This window comes from Magnolia sinica, chromosome 18, assembly GCF_029962835.1.
Source record: "Magnolia sinica isolate HGM2019 chromosome 18, MsV1, whole genome shotgun sequence".
In the NCBI taxonomy this organism is placed as follows: Eukaryota; Viridiplantae; Streptophyta; class Magnoliopsida; order Magnoliales; family Magnoliaceae; genus Magnolia; species Magnolia sinica.
In genome coordinates, this window is record NC_080590.1 from 5,772,612 (window position 1) to 5,785,367 (window position 12,756).

At 39.0% G+C, this 12,756-nt stretch overlaps 1 protein-coding gene and 1 long non-coding RNA gene across 5 annotated transcripts; one reads left to right on the top strand and one right to left on the bottom strand.

The window, feature by feature from the left end:
* The first annotated feature begins 1,012 nt into the window (after positions 1-1,012).
* Positions 1,013-11,678, top strand: LOC131232732 (uncharacterized). Of its 4 annotated transcripts, none has more exons than XM_058229188.1 (9): positions 1,015-1,742; positions 2,955-3,043; positions 4,883-4,951; positions 6,524-6,639; positions 6,740-6,794; positions 10,476-10,596; positions 10,905-10,952; positions 11,033-11,127; positions 11,231-11,678. In XM_058229188.1, the coding sequence occupies exons 1-9, from the start codon at positions 1,640-1,642 to the stop codon at positions 11,330-11,332; spliced, it is 798 nt and encodes a 265-aa protein (XP_058085171.1). In that variant the 5' UTR covers positions 1,015-1,639; the 3' UTR covers positions 11,333-11,678. The 4 variants fall into 4 exon arrangements, with proteins under 4 accessions (XP_058085172.1, XP_058085171.1, XP_058085169.1 ...); XM_058229186.1 differs by having other exon boundaries at positions 1,016-1,742; positions 2,949-3,043; XM_058229185.1 differs by having other exon boundaries at positions 1,017-1,742; positions 2,934-3,043.
* Positions 5,897-6,286, bottom strand: LOC131232733 (uncharacterized). The gene is made up of 2 exons (XR_009164924.1): positions 6,147-6,286; positions 5,897-5,936 (listed from the first exon to the last, which is right to left on the bottom strand). It is a non-coding gene; the product is annotated as an uncharacterized LOC131232733 (long non-coding RNA).
* Positions 11,679-12,756: the final 1,078 nt, after the last annotated feature.

Below are 12,756 nucleotides of genomic sequence, written 5' to 3' on the forward strand. Positions count from 1 at the left end.
GTTCAAAAAATCTCATTGTTTTTTTGCTTATATGTGGCCCACAAAATGAGTGGACCACCTTTTCCAGGGAACTAAATTGGGTCTAACTTGATGAATGGTTTGGATATCTAGCAATGGCACATACGAGGACACTCAACAGAGCAGCCTGCGAAGCTTAGAAACGCCTGGGTGTTTAGCTGACCAAACTTTGCCTTTTATAACAATCCAAGTAACAGCAACCTACAGCTGGGATTCCCTTAATATATTATCTTGCCAGCATTTTATTAATTCATCGAATCATTGCCACTTATACAGTGCTGATGCAGCTTGAATGGGGCCGAATTATTCACTACCATTGATCATTGAGTAACTTGTGATCAAAGAGTGGGACGCCATCAAGGCCCCCACGCAAAGAGTCCTCTATTTGGGAAAATATTTCTTTGAAACCATAGGGCGTCCATAAATAAATTGTTCAAATTGTTAAGTTGACTAAGTTTTAAATAAATGATCAAGACCATCCATTTTACCTTTACTGGATCTAATGGTTATATATGCCCAGTGCCTAGATTTTGCATAGCAGACCATGATATATATGCTGGACCATGCGGACAGGCTCGATCAATGGACTGTACTATCTAACTGTTAAGGATCACTGTAACATAAAGTGCTCCAGAACGTTCCAACTTTACCTCCGAAAGTACGGAATTACCGACCAAAGAGGTTACAAATGGACGCTTAGGATCATACGAGAACTGTGATTTTTTAATTATTGGCCATCCATGGTAAGTCCCACTACGTGAACCCTCTGAACCATTTATCCTCCCACTGCCACGTGTACCTTGAAAGCGCGGATCATAATAGGAAGGAGAGTCATTGGATAATCCAGCAAAATGTGCAGGCACTTAGAAACCGTACACGTGGCATACATAAGTCACATTAAAACGGCTATTTTGGACGGTGTGATTTGACGGAGTTGTATACCGCGGCCTGTGATTTCTGAGTGCCTTGAGTATCATCCATTCGCAGTACCAGAGTACAAACAGAAAAAAACGAAGAAAAGAAAAAAGTGATAACCGACCGAGTATCTTTTTCCTTAATTCCAAAACTGCCCTGCTACGTTGAAAGCTCGTCTCCGTGCATTCCCGCATTTGGGGTTTGCTTGTAATCAGGACAAGCATACCCTCGAAGCGGCTCACAGATCGCGATTCGATCCAATTCCAAAACGAAGGAAATGAAAGGCCCTCTCTCATAGGTTCGCAGTAATCTTCGTGGTCCGTACGTGCATGCACTTCGGTAACGCCCATATCCCATTGAAAACGCCACCCAAACCAACCCACAATACCCGGAATTGTGTAATTTCCGATTAAAGGGTAGAAAAGAGAAAGAAGAAAAGGCGCGAACGGAGAGAGAGAAAAGCTCCTATCTTCGCAACTTTCTCCGCAGATCTTGAAACCCTAGATTTCCAATCTACGTCGTCTTTCCTTTCTTTCTGGTCGGTTTTGATGATACGCGTTTGGACGGAGAGAAAAGCGCCTTTCCTCGGTCTGTTGATTGCTTCTTTCTGGTTTTGATGAGATACCAGCGGGATTTGGAGATTTCGCCTCTTTTCCGTTGCCGTGGAGGATTTCGGTTTAAGCGGCAGGATTGGATCCGTTGATCGATGTTTTTACGGTCGGATATGGATGATGCTGGCGAGTCGTTTGTTGCGGTGAGGAGGATCTCGCAAGGGCTAGAGCGGGACGGCGGTTGTCATTCGACCTCTGGTATGAGATATGTCTCATTCATTCTCTTTTGTTTGATCTGTGGGAATTTGGATTTGGCGGATTCGAATGTGACGAGTTTCCGTTTTTATTTAAATTCGTGTATTTTTCTGGTATGAAAATGGTGGAATTAGTGATTTTAGATTTTATTTATACGGGAACTTGCATTGGTAGCGTCAGCATTCCATACATATACTAGGACCGCCTTCTGGTGGCCCAGGTAGTTGATCAGGCGGGCTTCATCATGGATGCACAATGGATGCTCCATCAAGCAATCCCGGCCATCCAATTGGTGAACCGATTGAATATGGATCGTCGCTGTATGTTATTTTTATCTGTGCGGTTGGAGGCCTGGAATCAGAAGGCTGGGATGCTTCTATGGAGTTCTTTTGCATCACTGCCTATCCCTGCATCGTCCCGCCAGAGGATCTGTCTAGATTGTTGAAAGGCGGGACCACCTGTACAGCATGCTGGGGAGAATGGACATGCTGGCTGGTTTTAGTCTAGCATTGTACATTTCCTCCAAACAAAGCAGTTTTCATGTCTTCATGATCTGGAAATAACGTTTTTGTTTTTCCTCTTCTTTTTTGTAATTGAAATTGGCAGTTTCCATTTTTTTAGTGAGATTAATATTGTATGATTTGTTTTTCAAAAAACATAAAATAATAATAATGTATGATTTTGTGGCTTTCTCTCATTTACACTGACCATTTTTAGGCGAATTTAACATGTAGGCAGAGCTCATATTTAAGTATCTTCATGCTGTGAAAATATCTGACCTATGGTAAACCAGTTTGTTGTTCAAACCATTCATCTTGTGGGTTTAGTTTTTTAAATAGGCTAATCTCACTAATCGGATGGATGATCATAGCCATCCAAGTGGTGACCTTCCAATGGTCAATAGGAGATAATATTTGCAAGTTGTAGAAGTGAGCATTGAACATGGGGAATTCCATGTGATTTTTCAACAGTGGCCTATCCATGGCCTGATCCACCTGATGAACCGTCTGGATCAATGGATAATTGTGACTTGGTACTATTTTTGTGCCATGACAGTATATACATATACATATGTGTAAATGAGTGGGTTTCTTTGTGATCATTGTTTTCCAACTCATGGAGATCATGACTTGATGGCAATTTGAAGTTTTGAAAATTCAAGTTTCAATACATACCGGTCTTGTATTGCTACAGCTGAGGTTGTGGCAGGATCAGCTGCATGGATTGGGAGAGGACTTTCTTGCGTTTGTGCTCAGAGAAGAGACAGCGATGCCCGCCCTTCATTTGACTTAACCCCTTGCGAGGTAGTTTCTAGTGATTTCATTGACTTGATGTTTGAATTTTATGTTGTTCCACTTTGAGCATTTCTTGAATTCGCTGGTTGACATGTCTGTGGTTAGCACATCTAACTATTTAGTAAGGCCATTCATGATTAATTTATTGTTTACTGTTGTGTCTGTCATGTTCATATGGTAGTCCTGCTTGCTCATGTTTTGGTTAGCTTGTACCTCCGAAATTTATCTTTCTCGCAAGAGCACAACGATCTCCTTGGCCAAAATACAAAAAATAGTTCCTAATTTTAAGATCCTGTAGAAAATAACATTTCAATCGAACTCTTGCATAGTTTGAACAATTTTCTCCAACAATTGCATCTTGTGTAATATTCATCCTGTGACTCTGTGAGTGTTGCACCCAAATTTTCTGTTAAACATGTGCCAGTGAAATGCTATTACTAGCTATATGATGCAGATAGCTCTCATAACTCTTAGAAACATGCATGTTGTTTCAACATTGAGGTCTCTGGTTCGAGCTGAGATTACCTGTCAAAAAAAAAAAAAAAAAAAGCTCTTAGAAACATGCATTTTGAAAGTGCTGGCGAAGATTTCATTTCATTGTTTGAGATAGGAATTTCTTTGATGGGGAAGAAATAATAATAAAATATTTGGAAGTTCCCATAAAATCAGAAAAATTAGAATAAATAAAAGAAATTAGAAAATCTTAGCGTATGTGTGAGCATGCATGTTCATGTATGCATCTGTGTGAATTCAGGTTGTTTCACTCCTTAAAATAAACTGATTGTTAAACCAATTTTCTAGCCATCCATCTATTTAAAGCTCTGATCAGGCACACATTTACCAAAGAGAACTGCTGATTGTAAGCAACATAAGCGCGAGGTAATCCCAACTGCAAAAACTAAGATATTAACTCGAAAAGAAAAGCTGAGAGGAATAAGATGAAGCCCATCCTGAAAATCCCTTCATGAAGTCAAAGATAAGCTCTTGTAGTGTTGCATTGAACACCAGAATGGTAAGGAGTAGGGGCAGTTTCTGTTGTTTTTTAGAAGAAATGTTGGCATTTCTAGTATAGTTCATATGGTCAAAGGTTTTAGAAAAGTTTTTGATGTTTTGATTCAACTGATTGCTTAAACTGATGGGATCAGAAAGATACTGATGGGTGGTCCCATTGCTGCAAGGAGAGGGGATGGTGCTACATGGCAATTTGTGGTTTCTTGTGTTATGCAAATTGACATCATAGGATGTGGTTACTTCTATTCGCTAAAAAGGGATCTTCTTTCACATAACACCACAGTCAGAGCCTATCAGAAATCCAACTGGCACAATCACGTTAGTAAAAATGAAATAAGGATGTCCTTAGGAGATCATATGCACAGTAACACATTTATTTGCTCTATCCCGCATGAATTGCATTCATGATCTGGGTAAGTGTGTATTTAATCTTCTAACGGATTCAAAGTATCCAGATAATTAGGTAAGGATCACACCTGAGATTGCTTCTGTCATATGTTACTGTCTGGATGAAGATATCTGTTTCCATATCTGGTGTGGAGATGCTGTCTGCTGTTCTAAATCCATTTTCTTGGAAGCAAACTAGATTTCTATCTACCTGCTGATTGTTGATTAATGGTGACTTTTATACTTGGTGCCTGTATCTCCTTTTTCCTGTTTTTTAGTTGAAAGGAAAATGACAAAAAAGTTATTGCGGTCTAAGTTTTATCCATCGCCGTTTATGTTGCTTTATTTGGATCTGTCTTTTTATTTTCTAGACCTCTCTCCTTCTCTCCTCAACAAAAATGATAGAGCAACTAATGCTGGAAGATTTTCTTTTTGCTTTTTTGGTATCAGGAGGAGTGCTTACAAAAGCTGCAAAGACGCATAGAAATTTCCTATGACTGTTCCAATCCAGAGCACCAGGTAATATAAACTTAGAAATCATGTTAGCATGCTTTTTTAATTTTTACATATCTTCTTAATTTCATGTTTTATATTTTATGGGATTTGGGTGCCACTGGTGATGCTGTCAGACTATGTTTGGTTACATATAAACTTGCCTGGAGAATTTTCGCGCATTTTAAGCAAGTTATTTCTGCCAACCTACTCAGTTGCATTCATTACCAAAAAAACCTATATACAAGACAAACACAAACACACATATGCACACATATTTTGGAAAGCCTCACTTTTGCTTCCTAGTTTATCAAATATTATTTTCTATGGATGACAAATTGATTTAATTTTGGTAAGTAGTTGGCAAATTTATTAAAATGAGAGAGGAGGGGAAGATATAAACCCACAAAGAACCTTTTTTTCTTTCTCCTTTTGTTTTGTCTTTTTCTTTCTTTCTTTTCTTTTTTCCCAACCAGGTTTCTCATTTCTACTTGTGCCATAAAAAAATGTTGCTGAAATTTCGAAATGCTATTGGCTACCTATTTCCATGCTCAACATTGCTGTTTTTCCTGTCCGGAGCACGACAAGGTAACAAATCTTGGCAGTACTCAATTTACTACTGTTCCAACATGGTAAAACATGTTAGATAGCAGATACCCTTGGAGTTTTGCTGAGCAGAATCAGCAGATGGCTGTTAGATTGGACTAGGTAGAGCAAGCAATTTAGAGGATTTTCGAGGGCTTTAATTATAAAAAATTGGGAGGAAATCCTCCAGTCTAATTGAGGGTTCTTCCTGGGGAGGCAATTAATCACGCTTCACCTCCCTGGGATGTTTCACATATTCTAAATCTCATTGGGTTGGTGTTTGCAGTCTTCTGCATGCTCAGAGATGGTTCAGGGGATTCAATTTATATATATATATATAATTAAAATTTTTTTTTTTTTTAAAAGTTTTTTAATTTTTTTTTTAAATTTTTAATTTTTAATTTTTTTTTTTTTCAGCTTGTAGAAGCTTATCAAATCGGCTTCAAATGTGGATTCTTGGTCAGCTGAGGACCTCTGTTTCTTAGGCGCTTAGGGGCTGCAACCTCTGCAGCCTTTTTTCCTGCTTTTGTTTCCTTTTCCTTTTTCTGTCTCCTTTTTCTTTCCCTTTTGGTTTCCTTTTTTTGTATCTTTCTCCTATTAATGAAATCGTTATCTTTCCAAAAAAAAAAAAAAAAACCTTGTAGTCAGAGTTGTGATGCTACCATGCATCGTTTGCATCTTTTCTTGTATTTGCTTCTTTTCCTTTTCAATAAAACTTCCATTCATCCCCCCAAAAAATTTTAAACAATCAAGGCATAGAAAAGGAAAACACTGGTGAATTTGAAACATTTTGTTGTCATTTTGCTTTATTGCCTTGCAAAACAGTGTGTTATTTCTGCCTGTTCTCCTATGAAAATTGAAAGAAATACTGAGAAGGAAGAACCTAAAATCCATTGTTTTGCTTCTCCCAATAAGTGATTGCTACTTCTTTCCGTTTGTGGATAGAACTGTAGCAATGGTACAGTGAGAAGTCAGGAGTTTATTTCCCATGTGTTACTATTCCTCTTGTTGTAGGAAGCCTTGAGAGCCCTCTGGTATGCAGCTTTTCCTGGAGAAGAACTGTGTGGTTTAATATCCGAGCAGTGGAAGGACATGGGTTGGCAAGGAAAGGACCCATCTACAGATTTCAGGTATATTAGTGCGTTCATGTATCTCGTAGGATCTTCTATTTGCTACTTGCACCTTCATCAATTTATGTATTATACATGATCTTGGGGTTGTATCTTGTAGGGGTGGTGGTTTCATATCACTGGAGAACTTACTATTCTTTGCCAAGACCTTTCCGGTATGTCCTTTTCATTGCTTTCAGTCATTCCATCTCTTGAATGCTTGAAAAGTAGAAACTTGCATTTCTTTTATCAAAAGGAACTTGCATTTTGATAGACGTATCTTCATTTGACTCTTAAATTGTTTCAGATGCTTCGTTTCTATATTAGGAACTGCATTTTCTGTATTTTCATATATTTCCTAACTAGTGTAAAGAATTGCAATTTGGAACTCATGATAAGGATGGGCAAACATTTTTGTTTACCATTATTGAAGTGTTTCCTACCAAGAAACTTCAGGTATCCCTAATTTTTCATCAAATTATACTATTCTATTTCATGTTTCTGTCAGAGTTGATATTTCCATGAACTAATTTTATGGTTTTCAACTTTTTTATGTCTGCTATGAAGTTGTTCTCACTAATAGCTTCAGCTGTACCCTTGAAGTTGAATGACATGGAAAAAAAAATAAAATCTTGTTCTTCTTTTGCACCTACATTGTGTGCATATGGAAGGAATCCCTCAGGTTGCAAACCTGGAGAAGAACCATATTATTTTGAAGCTTCAATTTTATATTTTTGTAGTGTTAGAGATGGGTTGGTCCTTTATTTTCACGTATGTAAAAAAAAAAAAAAAATAATAATTAAAAAAAATACATATTTGGATGTGAAGTTGCAGATGCTGATGTCAAAGTATGCCAACCTTTATTTTTAAAAAAAGTAAAGCCTCCAAAAAGAGGTTGATATCTCTCACTTTTGGGGGAGGAACTCATCGAGGCTTGATTCCAGCCATAATGGCTTCCAAGATTGAGCACCTTAAGTTCAAAAGCCTGTAAGGGAAGGGGGCCTTGGAATTGTTAATGTGAGAGAAGGTTTGGGTATTGTTGATTAATAGTTGCGGAGGTTTGGGGAAGAAGCTAATGCAGTATGGAGGAATGTGATATATGGGAATTATGGTTCATTGGAAGGAGGGAAATTCCGGGCCTGGGTAGGAGAGCAAATGGGTCTTTGATGCGGATGGTATTAGCAAAGTGGGAAAGTGATATGAGGGTGATAGTAGGGCCGTATTGCACATTGTTGGGAAGAAGTTTGGGAAGGGAGAGTCTGGTTCTTGGTAGGCAAAGGTGACAAAATTTGGTTATGGAGAGATTCATGATTAGATGATTATCCTTTGGAGTTGTGTTTCCCGGATTTATTCGAGTTAGCTATTGACAAGGAGGCAAAGATTCAGGAGTGCTATGAGATGGTGGGTGGTTTGGAGCAATGTTTTAAATATCAACGATATTGGCCGATATATCTCATGATATATCTTGCATCCCACCTGTGCGATATGAAACGCACAGTTAGTGTTGATATATCGCACATGTTCTATCCGGTGAGCATTTTCAATTTTTGATCCTTTTTTTTTTTTTTTTTGTTGAAATTATGTTAAATCAGTGTTAAATGGTTAAAAATCCATCGATTCTGCATGTTTTGCATGAAAAATCATGGAGTTGGAGCTTTGGTTTGGATATCCGTTGGTTCTTCATGTTCTCCATGTTTTTTTTTGTTTTTTTTATATTTTTTTAAATTTTCCTTCAGCTAGCTGTCAATTGAGGCTAATTTTGAAATATTTAGGAGTATTTGATAAAATGATCATTACATACACTCTAATTTTGAAATTTGAGCATAGGTGGTCTAATTTGGGGGAAATTCGAAAATTCCTCAATTTCTCCTAAATTGCTTGTAATGTTGCACTCCAACCATGAAATCAAGCATGTATGAGGGCTCATCTATTGATTTGTTAAGTCCTTGTCAATTTTCGAAAAAAAAAAAATTCATTTTTAACTAAAAATTAATAAAAAATCATTATTATTTTTTAAAAATTTTCCTTCAACCAATTGTCAATTGAGACTAAAGTATTTAGTAGTGTTTGATGAAACGATCATTGTATATACTTTAAATGTTATGCATTCAATTTGAATATAGTTGCATTAGTTCAGTCGGACAGCGTATAGCTTAGGACCCTATACAAAGGAAACCTATTAACCTATTATGTGTATTTCTTTTTTGAGTTGTTATGATTTAAAAGTGTGTATTAAGGCCTTTTTTAACAATCCATGAAATTTCATTGAAAAATTCAACCATTTCCCCAATGTTTCTCTATGTTTCCCAAAAAGTGCGATCAATTACCTGATACAAACGATATATCTGTGTGATAACCAATACGTATCTGTATCCCAAGGTTGCGATACATAATGCGATACCGATATTTTGAACACTGGTTTGGAGTATCAAGTCGAGGAGAAACTTATTGCGGTATCAGGCTTTTTGCTCATCTTTGAAGCAAGCTGAACATTGTGCATGCTAATCTATATAGGGCAGTGTGGATGTGGTTGGGAGGAGTAGAGGTGTTCTAGGACTTTCTAAATCGTTCCTAAGGGTTTCAAGGGCATAGCTAGGGCTTGTGAAGTGGATCCAAGGCTTGTTTGAATCGGTAACACTCTATCTCTTACAATTTTTGCTTTCATAGTGCATACTCGTCGCTTTGTGCCGCGTTTTTTTTTTCCTAAATGGGTTTTTCCACGTAAAATTCAGATTGTTTGTGTTTGGACTTGGCTGTGCAATTGTGTGTACGTAGCTTGATTCATCTCTATGTGCTTCCGCGGTTCCCCAACAATATGTTGACAAATTTAAGGTTTTTTTCCCCTTTTGTGTTGTACTTTTATGGTGGGCCTGATTTCTAAGTGATGAAAGGGTCATGAAATTTGGGTTTGCTTTTCACGATGTATTGTCAATTCGATTTAATATAATCATTAGCATTAAAAAAGTAGGATATCAAGGATGAAGGTAAAGAAAATATGATTTCAACCAACTAACGTTGTTTCTGTTCCGTTATTATTAAGATGTAAAGTTCCCGTGGTTCTTTCCAAAATGATCATGTTTCAAAGCCTGCAAGGGTAGAAATGAGAGCATTTAGAACAATATAGATGTGCCAAAAAGAGGTGGAGAATCTATTTCCGGAATTTGTCAAGTGATGACCTCTTTGAGAGCATACGGATAGGAGTAAGCTGAAATGATGCCGGAGACTATAGATACTTTCATAGGGTTAGGATATTTGAAGTGAAAGAAGCTTTGAGAATGATGAAGACTGGAGGCCCTAACACTAGATGGTATATGTCCATAAGAGGTTTGGAAGTGCATGGGAGATAGTAGACTGTTTTGACTGTTAGATCGAAGAAACTGCTAGCTGAATGGAGGAAAAGTATTGTAGTACCTATTTACAAAATACTGCTTTAATGAAGGAGATTCTGTTCCCAAGGCAAAGCAGCTTCCCTTTCCACGAGGCAAGTCTTCCATCATTTCAAGTCATCTCGATTATCCATCTCAATTCTCACATCCTAATTTATACACCAATCCATCTCAGCTCATGCTGCTTTAAACTGCCCAACACTCTGCCCCATGTAGCATGGCCAGTCAAATAATTTGTCTTATAAAATTTTCCGTTCACTTTCACAAGCATGCAGCGAACACTACCAATTGCCTAGACACTTCAAAATGGTTGTCATGCCATCTCCTGGTGCTAAATGTTTACACTGTAGGGTAAGCGTGCCAGTATGATGCTTCAAAAGAAATCCATTACGTGCCTACAGAAACACCTTATGATTTGTTTGCTTTGCAGTAGTTGTTTAGTCAAGCTAACCAGTTTCCTTTTTAATGCAGAAATCTTTTCAGGATCTTCTCCGGAAGCAGGATGGTGATCGAGCCATGTGGGAGTACCCGTTTGCAGTAGCTGGTGTGAACATCACATTCATGCTCATTCAGATGCTTGATCTCGAAGCTGGTCAGTCTTTCTCTTGCTTCGCATTTTGCTTTAATGGCCTTTTGGTGGTGAGGTGGGGTGGGAGGGCACTTTTGTCAAATTGCTATGGGGTCTTAGTAGTATGAACTAGGAACTGCAATGGCAGGTTGGTGAGGGCACTTCTGTCTTCTACTTGAATTTTCACCAATTCGAAGATCATGAAAGGTTTAGATGAATTTGCTCTGCAGTAGAGAGTCTGCTCGCAGAAGTGGGGACTGGAGTCTTTGTTAAGTTGGCCCCTATCAATAATACGAGACATTGCTAATGTCATTTGCATTGGTAACTTGCAGCCAAACCAAGATCGATGATGGGAGCAGTTTTCGTGAAGCTACTTTCAGGTGCGTCAGTGGATTCCATGCGTTTATATTTTTGGAGCATGTTCTTTTATCTGTCAATGTAACTCGTGGTTATATGGCAGAAAACGTGCAGGCATTTGATCTCTTGTACTGCATAACATTCAAGTTGATGGACCGGCAATGGCTTTCCATGCACGCTTCATACATGGACTTCAATGTATGCTTACCAGATCCTCGCAAAAACTCAAAATACTTTATGGCAGTTCCATGTTATTGAGATATCTTATCTTCTCTTGTTTCCTCTTTTCTATTTTCTCCAGTCAGTGATGAAATCCACACGCCGGCAGCTGGAAAGAGAACTGCTGCTTGAGGACATCACGCGCTTGGAGGACATGCCTTCCTACAGCCTTCTCCTTCAATAGGGGAGCATACTTGAGTCATTGAATGATGAAGATGGTGGCTTGCAGAAGTGGGATGCGATTCATTGATCCTCTTTTCTTCTTTTTCTGTTTTCTGTTTTCTTTTTCCTTTTTTTTTTTGGCCCTCTTTTCCACTTATATTTGGCGGTGTTTCAAGATTGTGTTGCTTGTTAGAGCCTTCATAGATTCGAGAAGTGGGTTGGGTGTGTAAGGCTGCATGCAATGATTCAAATGCAATGGCATCCAATCACAGAGGTGCAATCCCTGCTCATTGTTCTGATTAGGTGGTCCGATCGCAGACCATTGAAGTGCAGTCGTATTAATGGAATTTTAGATCTCTTGGTCTTCAGCTATAGTTGTTAATTGTCAGCCGGTGTTGCCAGGGAGAGATTTAGGAAGCTCTAGTAGCTATAATACTTAGATTAACGTGGTGAAGACGCTTATATTCAGCTACCTCCATTGGTGTACGCATACGTGTGGTGATTCTGTTGAGCCGGTGGGCTCTTGTGCCAATGGGCCTCATCGAAATAGGGATGTGGATTGCCCGTTAAAGGCACCTCCTGCACTGAGTAGCATTGGGGCCCACCGTAATGTTTGTGATAAATCCACCCTGCCCACCGTTTTGCTCACTCATTTTAGGACATGGGACCAAAAATGGGGCGAGGCCACACGGGAGGGATCAGTGGGGAAAGAAATGCCTACTGGCGAAACCTTTCTTAGGGTCCATCTTGATGTTTATATGCCATCTAAACCGTTTATGAGGTCATTCCCATCGGGATGAACTGAAGGCATAAAACGTTAGAGCCTGATACAAAACTTCTGTGGCCATAGGCATATTTCAACAGCAGTAGTTCAATCCCCACTTTTCCCTCTAGTGTGACCTACTTGAGTTTTGGATCCAATTCATTTTTGGCCTCATGTCTTAAAAAGAGCAGTCTAAGGATTGCTCACAAATATCACGTAGGGCCCACCTACCTTCCCAGTGCAGGAACTTGGGAAAGCCTTTGGCAGGCAATCTCCATCCTTGAAAATAGCAACGGGATTGGACTGCGGGACTGGCTACTAAATGGTTAATTAAGCTGCACCCACACCCTTTAGTGAAGCGGCACCTTTTTATCCTCACCCTTTTTCTTTTCCATGTATCACACACCAGCGCAATAGTGTTCCAACAGGTAAAGTCATACACGGAGTAGATGTTCTGCCCCAAAAATCTGGTCAGTCCATTGATAAGGGTACCCAGTGTACGGAACAAATGGGCAGATAAAATGTTGGGCCGCTTGACGCTTGTTCTGATCTGTTCCGATCTCGTATTTTGGGGGGGTGGGGTGGGGTGGGGTGGTGGTGGGAATGGTGGGTGGGTGTGTGTGGGTTGGGACTATCCATCTTTGACTGTTTCCGTCTGTGTAGTGTCTTGGCATCTTTTATAT

Bases quoted from the DNA above. Each gene is read 5' to 3' on its own strand.
- LOC131232732 (XM_058229185.1), top strand. From the start codon at position 1,640: ATGTTTTTACGGTCGGATATGGATGATGCTGGCGAGTCGTTTGTTGCG. The intron at 1,743-2,933 runs GTATGAGATATG...GTATTGCTACAG, and splicing joins CGGTTGTCATTCGACCTCTG to CTGAGGTTGTGGCAGGATCA. The intron at 10,953-11,032 runs GTGCGTCAGTGG...GTTATATGGCAG, and splicing joins TTTCGTGAAGCTACTTTCAG to AAAACGTGCAGGCATTTGAT.